The 15,588-nt window shown below is 44.8% G+C and overlaps 1 protein-coding gene across 1 annotated transcript; it reads left to right on the top strand.

Annotated features, from left to right (window-relative positions):
• The first annotated feature begins 562 nt into the window (after nucleotides 1–562).
• bscl2l (BSCL2 lipid droplet biogenesis associated, seipin, like) lies at nucleotides 563–14,094 on the top strand. The gene is made up of 8 exons (XM_053631556.1): nucleotides 563–840; nucleotides 1,699–1,768; nucleotides 1,901–2,044; nucleotides 2,192–2,326; nucleotides 13,006–13,103; nucleotides 13,221–13,344; nucleotides 13,451–13,547; nucleotides 13,654–14,094. Exons 1-8 carry the CDS (start codon nucleotides 593–595, stop codon nucleotides 13,797–13,799), a joined length of 1,062 nt encoding a protein of 353 aa, XP_053487531.1. The 5' UTR covers nucleotides 563–592; the 3' UTR covers nucleotides 13,800–14,094.
• Nucleotides 14,095–15,588: the final 1,494 nt, after the last annotated feature.

The following is a 15,588-nucleotide window of genomic DNA, read 5'->3' as shown; positions in this document are numbered from 1 at the left end:
TATGGGCTGAGGATAATCCTGTGGAATATCTTGCAGAATGTTTCAAGGTTGTAAGGGCAGCTAGCTGTGTCACAGTTATCTGTACAAAAAGTTCCACACCCATTTGAATGCTTTACTAAGTATGCCAGGAGGATGGTACATTATGAGTAACAGGGTAGTACGCTTTACTCCATTTGGTACACACAGTCAGTGTTTTCCAGCCTCTTGCCCTTTTCCCTGGATGAGACAACGGAGAAAAAGAGATCATGCTGCTAAAGCTACTACTATAAATCTTGGGCTTTCACAGTGATTAGTCCAAAGATTGTTTGGAAGAACAGAAACTAATTAAAAGCTGAAGACGTGCTGATCCACATGGGCAGTTATGCGAAACATCTCTTCATGAGGATTATGGAGAAACAAGAAGAATGTTAATCTGTGAATGTGTGTAAAGTTTTTATGTTATGTGCTAAGAGTGAACTGGTGTAGGGGTACTGAAAAGGAAAGAGCTGAGGAAAACGTTCAGTTTAAGAGAAAGGGAAGGAGGAAAAAACAATAGCTTTAAAAAAAAATTGTCATAGCTTGCTAGCAGACAGTTTGGAATCACAGCTCAGAGATGGAGGGCTTGTATACAGAGGGCCCTAACATTCATGAGCTGAACACAGAGATTGGGGACCTCCTGCTCCAAATCCACAAAGTGACAACTGGACTGGGTCTAAGGATCAAACAGAAAGTCGTGCACACTGCCAGTATCCTGTGTATGCTTCAGCTGTTGATACTTCTGGCCATTTTTCTCTATGTCAGTTTCTATTATTCTTTCATGCCCACCGCAATCTTCGTCACTCCTGTGCACTTCCATTACAGGTGAGAGTTTTAATTTGTACCATACAGTTCAAATACTCCAAGACTGAAGAACAGTTAGCATTTTTCCACGTCAAACATTTTGCTAGACATGATTAAAAAAACTTATATTCCTGCTTATTCCTTTGAGAAATGTCAAGTCTTACTATAAGTATACTTATTTATTTGTACGAGTATAAGTAAGGAATTAAACACGATAGGAAAATAATCAACACCTGGGTGGTGTGATGTGACCCTTGGCTAAACAGAGTTACTGTTACCATGCCAAAGTTGATTATTTTCTAATAACAGCACATCCTGAAGTATTTTATTCCTCTTATATCACAATTTGCAAATGATTATAAATTTTTGGTAAGTAAAGAATAACACATCATATATTTTACCCCTTTATAGTTGCATTTAATGTTGTAGAACATCTGCAAAACAAGTTAGTTCCAGTTATAGCTTATGTTAACGGTTACTGTATAAACAAGTCATTCCCTCACTTGCCTCTCTTCTTTCTCTCTTTAACACAATAAGTGAATATCTATGAGTGAAATGTTAAGGTTACAGCTTTACCTCGGACTGCTACAAAGCACTGACACCGGTGACTCCTTCAAAAAAAAAAAAGAAAAGAAACACCTCCTCACAGAAAGCTTCACAGTATCAACGATTACACATATTTTTAACTATGGTCATCTGGGGCATCCACCATATGATTTCTGCTGTAAATTGTTACTATAGAAACAATGATGTATTAGAATGAGCTGGAACTATAATCATTATACCTTCTGGCCAATCAGAATTGAGCATTCAACAGCACTGTGGTATAAGTACTGTTTGGCCCGTAATCATCCTAATGAGTGTTTGATTGTCCAGCAGAACACTCTCAGATTCTGTCTGCTCCTTTCCTGTGGCCAACTTCTCACTGCTAACAAACTGCCAGAAACAGGTGACCTTGTATTCTCACTGACTTATACTACTTCCATACTGACTTGTACATAGATAGACAATTTTTAAAGTTAAATGTATAATTGTAGTTGCATCTTTATTACTGTTCTTTCGGTTGTTGAACTAAATGTAGGTGATGACACCTGGTCAGCCCTATCAGATTACACTGGACCTGGAAATGCCAGAGTCTCCAACCAACATGGAACTGGGGATGTTCCTGGTGAAGATGTCATGTTACTCCCATGAAGGACAGACTGTTCACACTTCAATGCAAACTGTGTGTTCCCATACATATGCAAACACATACACACAACCATCTTATCCTTCCCACTGTTTGTGTTACCTTGCCACTACAGTATCACGAACAATGCACCGCTCACCAATAATATCTTTCACTGAACCATATTTTTTGCATTGATTCTAGACTATGCTTCACTATCGCTCATACCTGCTGCAGACTCTGGAGACTCTGATGTTTCTTCCTTTGATGCTGATGGGAGTAATTGAGCAGAAGCAGCATGTCCCGGTCGAGCTTTACTCTTCTTATATAGACAGCTCAGTGAGTATTGGCCTGCACTCAGACACAGCTAGAAGGCTGTGAACTAATAACAAGCCATATGATTGAATTATATGACTATGCCATATAAAGACATTATTTTAAAATGTATTTTATATTATAGCTTCATTAAAGGAAAGAGGGAGAATCTCATTTGAGCAGAGTGTGTTATGACTATTTCACATTTCACAACCCACAAATTTCAGCACTTGCAATCCCATACCCATACTAAATGTCTTGCCACTGATCATGATAACTGCCTAAGCTTTTGTCCCAGTCTATGATATTCCTAAATGAACAGTACTTTATGACATTTTAAAAACTTGCAATATATAATTATAATGTTATTACTCACTCCAAGTTAAATCAGGGTGCAAATTCTGGGAGGGTTTAGGGGGGGTCTGACCACCCTAAATAAGGCTTGAGCCTCTGAAGGTCATCAAAAGATATAGGGGGGAGGGGTCTTGAGATTTTCACATGATACTAAGTTTTAATAATGAAAAATAGTTTGCATTTCTCAGTCAATCTCAACAAAAAAGTCAATATAAATTTGACCATCCCTAAAATGGGTTATACTATTGTCAATGCATGAGCAGATGCGGTAGACTAAATGCTGGAAATACCACGCAATCGTGCACTCAATGAGCTGAATGCAGTGGAGGTAGCATGGGAGATATTGAGTAAAGTGTTTAAAATGTATATAAAGTGTTTGAAAGACACCTTTTCTTGGAAAAAAATGTCATAATCTAAATATTTATTTTATTTCAAGCAGAAATTTCCTGTACAATTCATCAAAACTAAATGTTTAGGGTGAAGTGATTAAGATGAAGTTTACCTATTGTCTTGAGTTCACTTTAAGTCTTGAGTGTGACTGAAGCAAGCTAATAAAATACTGTTAACTAAAATAGCATACGACTCTGAATTTGAACAAATAATTTATGACCACAAAAATGGAAATTAGACCATATACATTACCAGGGTTGGGAGGGTTACTTTAACAATGTATTCCGTTACAGTTACAAATTACTTCGTAAAAAATGTAATCAGTAACGTAATCCAAGCATCACAATAAGAAAGTAATGTGATCTGATTACTTTTGGATTACTTCAAGGTCATATATGTAAATAAAGTCAGGAGAAAAGCAATATGATCTAAAAGACTTTTATTTAGAGCTTATTTTAGAGCTTAAAACGTGTTCAATGTTTGGATTTGTTTTAATACAATAAATAAATTTGTTGCTCATGTGAGTCACAACTGGCAAAAGAGAACCAGAACTATAATCATGTAGCTGTCTATACTGTGTTATGTCAAAAGCAGGGCTCCAGACAAAAAAATCTATTAAAGAGCCATTGGCTCTTTAAACAGGCACCAAATGATTTTTAAAGTGCCACATAAGAATGAACTTATGTTAAAAAAAATTGAAAACACTTACTTCCAGTCATCCTGTCATATGCATACCTCTGGCCTCTTTTTACAGTGTAGGGATTTTAGCCAGCGGTGGGAGGAGCACAGACACACAGGAGGCTGTTTCAATGTTATGGGGGATTTATTTAAGACAATCGGTGAACGGGGGTGCGCGTGTGGGCGCGTGTGTGGGTGTGTGTGTGGGGGTTGAAGGGCAATTGGGCTGTGAGGGTCTCAGCCGTCGGCGGTTACAGCCAAGGGGGCGGGGCGGAGCCGTCACTCGCGTCGGAGTCACCTGAAACCCGAAAAAACACACAACAGCGATTAGCAAGAAGGGCACGCGTTGGCAAAACTGCATAAAACACGCCAGAAATTCGCGCACATGCTCGGGGATACTTCCCTCTTTCTGCGAGTGGAATATCGCCCTTTTATACTCTCCCCTCGCTTGCTGGATGGTGGAATTCTTCCGTACAGTGCACCATTCATGAGCCGTGGGTGTGTTGGCGGCCCCGCCCCGCCGCCACGTGCTCTCAGAATCTCCAAAATATTTGGTGGCGCTGAAGCGGAGCTGTCTCTTCTGCGCCACTGCGGCAGTCGTGTGAGGAGCGATCTTTGTTTCCTGTGCGCCGGCTACCGGCCTGGCGCCACAGTACCCATACCCCCTCCCCCCACCCAGCTCCGAGCCAACTGCCGCCGCGTGTCGGCCCCACAAGGCGTCCCGTCTTGAGAGGCCATCTGCATTTCTGTGTTGGGTCCCTGCCTGGTGCTGGACCTGGAATGAGAAATTTTGTAGGGAGAGGAACCACCGAGTCACCTGGGCGTTAGTGTCCTTGGCCTTGGCCATCCATTGGAGTGGGGCGTGGTCTGTTACCAGAACGAAGTTCCACCCAGCCAGGAAGTACCGTAGTTCCTCGATGGTCCACTTTATTGCTAGGGCCTCCCTCTCCACGGCCGCATACTTCCTCTCCGCTGGGGACAACTTTCGGCTAATGTAGAGGACCGGGTGCTCCTCCCCGTCGAAGGTCTGTGAGAGGACCGCGCCCAGCCCGGTTTCTGACGCATCTGTGTGCACGGTGAATGGGAGGGCGAAGTCCGGGTTATGTAGTACAGGGGTGCTGGTGAGGGCTTCCTTTAGGTCCTGGAATGCTCGCTCTGCTGGCCCTTCTTTGTGAGATCTGAGAGGGGGTGCTAGAGAGGAGAAGTTAGGTACAAACCTACGGTAGTACCCCGCCAACCCCAGGAAGGCACGTACCTGTTTTTTTGTCGAAGGTCGAGGATAGCCCTTTACTGCCTCAATTTTCTTCGCTTGTGGCTTGAGTAAGCCCCGGCCAATACGGTACCCGAGGTACTGTGCCTCGGTCAGCCCCAGGTGGCACTTTTTGGGGTTGGCTGTCAGCCCAGCCTTCCAGAGCTCCTTCAGGACTTCCCCCAGTTGGAACAGGTGGTCCGACCAGGTGGAGGAGTGAATGACCACATCGTCCAGGTAGGTGGCTGCGAAGGCACGATGGGGTCGCAGGACAATGTCCATCAGCCTCTGGAACGTCGCAGGAGCTCCATGTAGCCCAAAGGGGAGGACCCAGTATTGCCAGTGGCCGTTCGCCGTACTGAAGGCCGTCTTCGGTCTCGCCTCTGGGGTCAGCGCCACTTGCCATTACCCCTTTGTTAGGTCCAGGGTGGAGATGAAACGAGCCCTCCCCAATTGCTCCACTAGGTCGTCCACCCGGGGGAGAGGATAACTGTCAAACTCCGAGACCTGGTTTAGCTTCCGAAAGTCATTGCAGAGGTGCATACTTCCATCAGGCTTTGGTAAGACTATGATAGGGCTGGACCAGGGACTGTTGGACTCCTCTATGATGTTGTCCCGCAGCATCCGGCTGACCTCCTCCTCGATAGCCTTACGGCGGGCTTCCGGGACCGATAGGGCCACTGCCACACCACCACTCCCGGCTGAGTCTTGATTTCATGCTGTACCAGCTGCATCATGCCTGGGGAAGTAGAAAAAACATCGGTATATTGCCCCAATAACTCTGCCAGCTCCTGCTTCTGGGCAGGGGTGAGTTCTTCGCCCAGTTGGACTAAGGTGCCCTGGTCATGATCTGTGTGTAGGGCTGCAAATGCAGACAGTACCGGTTCTGGCTCTGTCCACCTTTTCAGCAGGTTTATGTGGTACATTTGTGTGTCTGCTCGCTTACCGGGCTGCTGCAGTGATAATTCACGGGACCTCTCCTCTCGAGGACCGTATATGGGCCCTTCCACCGAGCTAGGAATTTGCAGGAGCTGCTGGGCACTAGCAGGAGTACCCGATCACCAGGTTGGAACTCGCGGGGTTGCGTTAGGCGGTTGTACACTCGTTTCTGTTCCTCCTGGGTGGCTCTCATATGTTCCTGGACGATCAGGGCCACTCGGTCGATCTTCTCCAGCATATCCTGTACATACTCGATGACCGAGCGGAACGGGGAAGGCTGTTCTTCCCAGGCTTCCCGTGCCACGTCCAGCAGTCCACGCGGCCGCCGTCCGAAGAGGAGCTCGAAGGGTGTGAAGCCCGTGGACACCTGGGGGCACTCTCGGATGGCGAAGAGGATGTACGGCAGGAGAAGGTCCCAGTTCCTCCCTTCCTCGTGTACCACCCGGCGCAACATCTGCTTTAAGGTCCGGTTGAACTGTTCGACCAGTCCATCCGTTTGTGGGTGGTAGACTGATGCCTTTAGGTGTTTCACCTGCAACAGCCGACACAGATCAGACATAAGCTTTGACACAAACGGGGTACCTTGGTCAGTTAGGATGTCTTTTGGGATCCCCACACAGCTGAACAGGAGCACCAGTTCTTTGGTGATGTTCCGGGAGGTGGCTTTACGCAGTGGTACCGCCTCGGGGTATCTGGTGGCATAGTCCACGATTACCAATATGTACTCATGCCCTCAGGTGGACCTGGGGAGCGGCTCAACGAGGTCCACGCCGATCCTCCCAAATGGGATGCCTATGATGGGAAGCGGGATGAGTGGTGCCAGCCGGGGCTTCCTTGGGGCCGTGCGTTGGCACTGGGGGCATTGTTGGCAGAAGCGTCGGAACTCTGTGTCCATGCCTGGCCAGACAAAACGGTCCTTCAGCTTCTCCAAGGTGTTTCTCGCCCCCAGGTGGCCCCCGAGCAGATGGGCATGGGCCAGGTGCATCAGGGCCTGCGTTCTGGCTTTGGGCACGACCAAGAGGTCCACGGTCTCCCCTCGGCGGTAGGTCCGGTGGTACAGTAAGCCTCCTTTGACCAGAAAGTAAGAAGAGGGGAGCCTCTGGTTCAGGCTCTGGTCGATCCCTTCAATCTGGCGCACCTGGGCCCAGCAATACTTCAGGCGGCTGTCCTCTTTCTGCTCTCAGCCAAAGTTCCCCTGCTGGTTTACCTGCTGGAATACAGACGAGAGAGGGTTAGAAGGTGTGTGCAGCTTACCTTCTGTCCCGGCGTCCACCTCACCTCGGACCAGGTAGGCCTGTTGCACTTGTGCTTCCTTCGCTCGCTGCGGCGGTTTTGGCCGATCCAGCATGGGGAGGACACGTCCTGCGGGCCAGGTTTTCTGGGTCTTCTTCGGTGTCCCATGGTCTGGCTTGGTCGGGCTGGGCTCGTCCTGGGGCGCCCTGTATTCCGGGTGGCCTTGCTGGTGCTGTCCCTCTTTGCTGAGTGCCAGGGTGGTCAGGGTGTGTTCCAGGGTGGTCAATCGTTCCCTGGGAGTCCCGGGGGCTTGCATCCCCACGGCCTGGCATTCTGTGAGTGGCAAGGTCCTCAGGAACCGGTCCACGGCCACCCTCTCTACAACCTCGGTGGCAGAGTGCATGTCAGGCTGGAGCCACCTCTTGGTGAGGCGCAGGAGGGTGTCCATCTGTCCATGTGGCTTGGCTCCCGGCCTGTAGCGCCACTGGTGGAACTCCGCCGCTGCCTGGAGCGGGTTTCGCCCACACCATGCCAGGATCTCCCTTTTTACATCTCCATAGTCGGCTGCTTCCCCCGGAGAGAGGTAGTAATAGGCTGTGCGCGCCTCCCCGGAAAGCAGCGGGCCGAGGATGCGTGGCCACTCATCGCGGTCCCACTCTTCGCAGCGGGCGACACTCTCAAAGGTCTCGAGGTAGGCCTCGATGTCGTCTTCGGGGTTTAGAGGGGGAAGCAGGCATCGGACCTCACACCCAGGATCAGGGAGGTGCGTAGCATCTGCGGGAGTCGCTGTCCTCAGGGCCACTAGCTCTTGTGTCACCGCTTGTAGGCTGTGGGCGAGCTGTTGTGCCACTGTTTGCTACTGAATACTGGCCTCCAGAAGGTGCTGCAGCGTGGGACCCATGTTTGTGAACAATCCCCAACGGAGGTGAGGGAAAACGGGGAAAAGAGGAAAAAAACACTTTTTTTATTTTATTTTTTTTTTTTTTAGATGGGTGGGTCTGTGCTCATACCCGCATCCTCCACCAGTGTAGGGATTTTAGCCAGAGGTGGGCAGAGCACAGACACACAGGAGGCTGTTTCAATGTTATGGGGGATTTATTTAAGACAATCGGTGAACGGGGGTGCGCATGTGGGTGCGCGTGTGGGTGTGTGTGGGTGTGTGTGTGTGTGTGGGTTGAAGGGCGATCGGGTGGTGAGGGTCTCAGCCATTGGCGGTTACAGCCAAGGGGGCAGGGCGGAGCCGTCACTCGCGTCGGAGTCACCTGAAACCCGAAAAAACACACAACAGCGATTAGCAAACAGGCACGCGTCGGCAAAACTGCATAAAACACGCCAGAAATTCACGCACATGCTCGGGGATACTTCCCTCTTTCTGCAAGTGGAATATCACCCTTTTATACTTTCCCCTCGCTGGATGGTGGAATTCTTCCGTACGGTGCACCATTCACGAGCTGTGGGTGTGTCGGCGGCCCCGCCCCGCCGCCACGTGCTCTCTGGATGTCCAAAATATTTGGTGGCGCTGAAGCGGAGCTGTCTCTTCTGCGCCACTGTGGCAGTCACGTGAGGAGCGATCTTTGTATCCTGTGCGCCGGCTGCCAGCCTGGCGCCACAACAGCATCAGCATTTTCATCCAAGTTCACTTAAATTGGGAACTGAACGTCTTTTCCAACTTGAGAACTATGTATAGTTGCAAAGAATTGATCTTTACACAGAATCCTAGCCAGTGTCACTGACCATAATTATGTCAGCATCACTTGGCCATTGAGTGTAGTTTGGCCTCCTCCTCCATCTTCTATACCACTTATCCTTCTTCAGGTTCATGGGGGAACCTGGAGCCTATCCCAGGAAGCATCGGGTACAAGGCAGGGTACACCCTGGACAGGGTGCCAATCCATCGCAGGGCACAATCATATACACATTCACATACACATTCACACACCCATTCATACACTACAGACACTTTGGACATGCCAATCAGCCTACCATGCATGTCTTTGGACTGGGGGAGAAAACCAGAGTACCCAGAGGAAACCCCTGCAGCACGGGGAGAACATGCAAACTCAGCACACATAGGGCCACGGTGGGAATCGAACCCTCGACCCTGGAGGTGTGAGGCGAACGTGCTAACCAATAAGCCACCATGCGCGGCCTCCTCCTCTTTTTTGCAGAAAGCCAGCGTTTGACACATGGTTCAGGATCAAACTGATCAAGTGATTCTGTGCTGATCCTAATCGAGTCTTCCAAGGTTGAACTGCATACTTTTGAGTTTATCCTGTTTTGAGTTGAAAAGTCGCATTCACACTGAGCAGCCAAAATTGGTAGGAAAAGCAATATCTCAACTAGATACATTCTGCTCAAAAACACATTCTGTGTCGTTGTCAAACGTCTTGCACACATCCTGTAAATTTTTCTTTATTAGTAATATCTGAGAAGTAAATCTGGTGAAATGCAGCTCTTCACATGCAATCATATAGGTGGTGTTGAATTTTATTTTTAACTCCTTCCATTCGGTCTCGTCAAGTAGTTGACATGTACGAGACACTGTTTGTGCTAATTGTGTTTTTTGTGCCGCACTCTGTGATTACAGAGACATGAGCTTTTTTATGCTTTCGACTATCGCCCTGTTTTCTCACAGTCTGTTTCTTGAAATGGTTCGTTCCTGTAATGAAATCCGTTTTCCCCGCTATTTCTCTGGCCACTTTGGAACAAAAGTCACAAAACATTTTTTGTGTGCAATCATCATACATGAGCCATGCAAACTCTTGAATCCAAGAAGTCTTAAAATGCCTTTCTGCACTTTTACTTGGGTGTTCGTTGGTTGACATGGAAAGAGCCTTTTTCTTAGTGTGTAATACTTTTTTCCTGTGTCATTCCACTTTATTAAATATAACTTCATTTATGGATTTTAATGTTGTGAATTCTTTATCTTTCCGGATTTCTTGAGTTAATGCTGATGTCTGGTGAAAATTTAATGTGATTGCCCTCATTGTAAATATAATTTACTGAAAAAAATGTTCACGCGTTCAATACTTATTTCCCCCACTGTATGTCCTTTACTATGGTAACGGTAAGCTATGTGTGCATGTGTTTTCTCATGATCATCCATTCAGTGGTGAAATGGTTAGGAATCACTTCACTATCATTTTTACATACTGAGATGCTGTATCATACAAAAACTGTGGCATTTTTAAACATATTCTTTTTGTTCACATATCAATACCATACCATTGTGTAAGACAACCTTTTAGTCACGACTCATTTACAGTATCTCACAAAAGTGAGTACACCCCTAAGTAAAAATGTCCAAATTGCGCCCAATTAGCCATTTTCCCTCCCCGGTGTCATGTGACTTGTTAATGTTACAAGGTCTCAGGTGCGAATGGGGAGCAGGTGTGTTAAATTTGGTGTCATCACTTTAACACTCCCTCATACTGGTCACTGGAAGTTCAACATGGCACCTCATGGCAAAGAATTCTATCTGAAAAAAAGAATTGTTGCTCTACATAAAGATGGCCTAGGCTGTAAGAAGATTGCCAAAACCCTGACACTGAGCTACAGCACGGTGGCCAAGACCATACAGCGGTTTAACAGGACAGGTTCCACTCAGAACAGGCCTCGCCATGGTCGACCAAAGAAGTTGAGTGCACGTGCTCAGCATCATATCCAGAGATTGTCTTTGGGAAATAGACGTATGAGTGCTGCCAGCATTGCTGCAGAGGTTGAAGGGGTGGGGGGGTCAGCCTGTCAGTTCTCAGACCATACGTCACACACTGCATCAAATTGGTGTGCATGGCTGTCGTCCCAGAAGGAAGCCTCTTCTAAAGATGACGCACAAGAAAGCCCACAAACAGTTTGCTGAAGACAAGCAGACTAAGGGCATGTATTACTGGAACCATGTCCTGTGGTCTGATGAGACCAAGATAAACTTATTCAGTTCAGATGGTGTCAAGCGTGTGTGGCAGCAACCAGGTGAGGAGTACAAAGACAAGTGTGTCTTGCCTACAGTCAAGCATGGTGGTGGGAGTGTCATGGTCTGGAGCTGCATGAGTGCTGCCGATACTGGGGAGCTACAGTTCATTGAGGGAACCATGAATGCCAACATGTACTGTGACATACTGAAGCAGAGCATGAACAGTATGCAGTATTCCAGCATGATAACGACCCCAAACACACCTCCAAGACGACCACTGCCTTGCTAAAGAAGCTGAGGGTAAATGTGTTGGACTGGCCAAGCATGTCTCCAGACCTAAACCCTATTGAGCATCTGTGGGGCATCCACAAACGGAAGGTGGAGGAGCACAAGGTCTCTAACATCCACCAGCTCTTTGATGTCGTCATGGAGGAGTGGAAGAGGACTCCAGTGGCAACCTGTGAGGCTCTGGTGAACTCCATGCCCAAGAGGGTTAAGGCAGTGCTGGAAAATAATGGTGGCCACACAAAATATTGACACTTTGGGCCCAATTTGGACATTTTCACTTAGGGGTGTACTCACTTTTGTTGCCAGCGGTTTAGACATTAATGACTGTGTGTTGAGTTATTTTGAGAGGACAGCAAATTTACACTGTTACACAAGCGTACACTCACTACTTTACATTGTAGCAAAGTGTCATTTCTTCAGTGTTGTCACATGAAAAGATATAATCAAATATTTACAAAAATGTGAGGGGTGTACTCACTTTTGTGAGATACTGTATATCTGTTTTATCCGTGTATAGTTTAGGTTACCAATATATGGAAGCTCAATGCTTCAATATATTGAAATATTGAAATATATTGAAAACCTTTTCACATCTAATGAATGGAGGCCTTTTTTACACTCAGATTTCATTTAACACTGATGATGTCATGAGTAAAAGAAAGGAACAGAAATAAGGCAGTTTATTTACTGGCAAGAAAAGACACTAAGTTGAGGAGTAGTTCAGAAAGTACATACTACTTTTTTAAGCCTTTCATGGCATTATTCATCACATAAAGCTGAACAGCGTTGTATTCAGTACAGCATTTGAAGTGTTGTGTTCATGTGCTGTTTAAGGATACAGCACAATGGATCACTGAAGCACACATCTGCATTACACAAACCAGTTGATCTGGGGTCACACGGTGGCTTAGTGGTTAACACGTTCACCACGTACCACTGCCCTGTGTGTGCGGAGTTTGCATGTTCTCCCCGTGCTGCGGGGGTTTCCTCTAGGTACTCTGGTTTCCTCCCCCAGTCCAAAGACATGCATGGTAGGCTGATTGCCATGTCCAAAGTGTCCATAGTATATGAATGGATGTGCGAATGTGTATGTGATTGTGCCCTGTGATGGATTGGCACCCCGTCCAGGGTGTATCCGATGGATTGTACCTGATGCTCCCTGGGATAGGCTCCAGGTTCCCCGAGACCCTGTAGGATAAGCAGTATAGAAAATGGATGGATGGGGTAATCTGGGCAAACTGAAATAAGCTGTCCCCCCTGAAAGTCAATGTATAATTTGCACACTGAGTTAAATATAAGGCAAATAGTACTAAACAGTAACATAGTATAAACTAGTTAGTTAGCTTAGCTAACTCCTGCCTTAACATCCTTATAAAATGAAAATGTGCCAGTCTTTTTGGATGCAGGCTGAGTTTCAGCTTTTAATTCAATTCTAGTTAATGAACTCCACTTAGAAAATTGCCCTCTTCTTTGATGTTTCTGACTTGACCCCAGAAGGCAACTCTTTCACTATTTATGGTTTAGCCTATAACATATCTGATTCCACTCTATAAATGTGTTAGGTAAATAGAAACAGGTTGAGTAGGTCTTCAAAAATTTGAGTCTCTGAGGTTGCACATTCAGTCTCCTTAATTGTTCCTCTCTCTGCCTTTCTCTCTGCAGTATAAGCCTACTGTTGGAGCTATTATAGAAATCCACTCTCACCAAGTTCAGATTTACAAAGCCCAGCTCTACATTTATGCTCACTTCCGTGGCATCAGGTTTGTGTGTGTGTGTGTGTGTGTGTGTGTGTGTGTGTGTGTGTGTGAGAAAGAGAGAGAGAGAGAGAGAGAGAGATTTGTCTTTAAACAGAATGTGACTGAAGTTTCTCAGTACAGGTATGTCCTCTATCACTTCCCCTTCACATCAGCTGTGGTGGGAGTGGTGAGTAACTTCATGTTCCTCAGTGTGATCATCCTCATTGGCTTTGTGCAGGACAGCAGCTTGTGGCCACATCTACATGTACATACTATAAATCTCTGACCAACATGACATTATTTCTCAATGCCTGTGTTGTTTCAAGCTTGCAATCCATCATACTTCTGGGTGGGGTTTGTGTTAATTACAGTTTGGAAAATGGAATAACCCTAGAGAGACGAGAGAAGATATACTAGAAGATACATATCAGGGTGAGAGGAACACATGCTCTGAGGAAAACTGCACAGGTAATTAATACACATAGGTTTATATATACACACCACATCATATATTGCAGAACTCCAAATACATACAAGGTGTTATATATAGAAGTTTAAAAACTCATTTCCTTAGGCACAAAGACATGTTTGTTGGATCCATCTGAAATAAGATCAAGTGACATCATGGATTCCAGTTCTGACAAGATGGAAGAGACCATTTTTGACACAGAAGTGAAGGAGATGGTTAAGACAAATTACCTAGAAGATCTTCATGATTAACAGGTTTTATTTGAGGAAGCGGATGGACAGATTGATTTGAAACATAGATGTGTGCTTGATGGATTGTCAGTTTAAGCTCCTAAAACCGAACAGGTGGAGAGGTTTCAATAATATGAGTTAAGATTATGAGCAGCAAAAGGAAAATCAAGCTGAAGTTTCATAGTGTGAGTTTCAGTCATGAAAAAAACTGGGCCTCATTTATCAAGCTGGATATGAGTGAATTTATTTGTAAATCGTCCATAGGAGTATTTACAGAAGAAATTTGGTATTCATAAAAATCCTATTAGCTCCTAAGAGAGCTCCTGGGTTTGTGTAAATATATATATATATATATATATATATATATATATATATATATATATATATATATATATATATATATAAAATAGCTAATATTTTTATTGGTGAAGACATAAATAAAAAATCTGCCTCTGAGGTACTCTTTCTCCATTTTGTCATTATTCTGGCTTTCAGCTCTCTGTGAGCTTTACCTTATGGGGTTTCGTGGGCATTATGATATGCAAATGAGCTACATCATGTGCACATGTTTTGCACATCACAAATGATTGGTATTCATCAACATGCATTTGAGTATAAAACGAATCAGTGTTACTGCATTAACTTTTGTAAATCTGGCAAAAAAATCTGTAGTTCGATGTGGACTAAGAAAGTGCACACACGACTTTACTGAAAGATTGATAAATGAGGCCCACTGTGTGCACGAATGAATTAGAAATCATTTTTTTACAGTATTTAAATTGATTGCCAAAATGCTCTCATTTGTCACGCAAATTATTAGCCAATGTATACAATATGCACATCATTGTAAAATTGGAAAAGAAAAAAAAAAGTTAAACTGTACATTCTGGAAATTCTGCTTGTAGTGTGTTTGTGCAAATAAGGTTTGCATGTATTTACATGTCCTTTCATTGTGCTGAAAAAAAAACATGGAAAGACATGGATATTTGTTAGCTCTATGAATAACTAAACTTCAATTCAATTCAATTCAATTTTATTTGTATAGCGCTTTTTACAATAGACATTGTCTCAAAGCAGCTTTACAGAAATATCAACATGGTATACAGATATTAAAGGTGCGAATTTATCCCAACTGAGCAAGCCACTGAGTGGCGACGGTGGCCAGGAAAAACTCCCTAAGATGTTTTAAGAGGAAGAAACCTTGAGAGGAACCCGACTCAGAAGGGAACCCATCCTCATCTGGGTAACAACAGATAGTGTGAAAAAGTTCATTATGGATTTATATGAAGTCTGTATGGCCTTAGGAGCAGCCGTAAACCCAGCCTCTTTATTTCATTTTATGTTATTGTATTTTTTTTCTTTAGTAAAAGTGCACATTCAGTGATTTTAGTCCCTCAAATGGACAAATACTCAAAACAAGTTATAAACTATTATATTCAAAACTCGTGGAATATGATATACAGAATGCTGTCACAACTAAGATATATGATGTCATAAATATTTATTCATTCATTCGTTCATGTATTAACCTTCAGTAACTGTTTTATCCCAGGTCAGAGTACCAGTGAAGACTGTATATTATTTATTTGTCCATAATTATATTCCTTTAAATCCAGTGCTATAATATCCTCCTATCCTAAATGTTCCAGGAACGTTCCAGAAATTCAGTATTAACGGGCAAAGTATCATCCTTCGTATGTGTTATGAATACTGGAATGGATGTCTCAATTTGCATACTGTGCACCACAATGTTTCCACTTGCTGAGCCACTTTTAAAAAAAGATTTCATGCTTTGATGTATTCATTATTT

The sequence above is a fragment of the Ictalurus furcatus genome, chromosome 8 (assembly GCF_023375685.1).
Source record: "Ictalurus furcatus strain D&B chromosome 8, Billie_1.0, whole genome shotgun sequence".
Classification (NCBI taxonomy): domain Eukaryota; kingdom Metazoa; phylum Chordata; class Actinopteri; order Siluriformes; family Ictaluridae; genus Ictalurus; species Ictalurus furcatus.
This window is presented reverse-complemented; position numbering and strand designations above follow the sequence as displayed.

Coding starts and splice junctions, on each gene's coding strand:
- bscl2l (XM_053631556.1), top strand. CDS start 593: ATGGAGGGCTTGTATACAGAGGGCCCTAACATTCATGAGCTGAACACA. Junction 841..1,698: donor CCTGTGCACTTCCATTACAG/GTGAGAGTTTTA, acceptor ATTGTCCAGCAG/AACACTCTCAGATTCTGTCT. Junction 13,548..13,653: donor CTCTGAGGAAAACTGCACAG/GTAATTAATACA, acceptor TCATTTCCTTAG/GCACAAAGACATGTTTGTTG.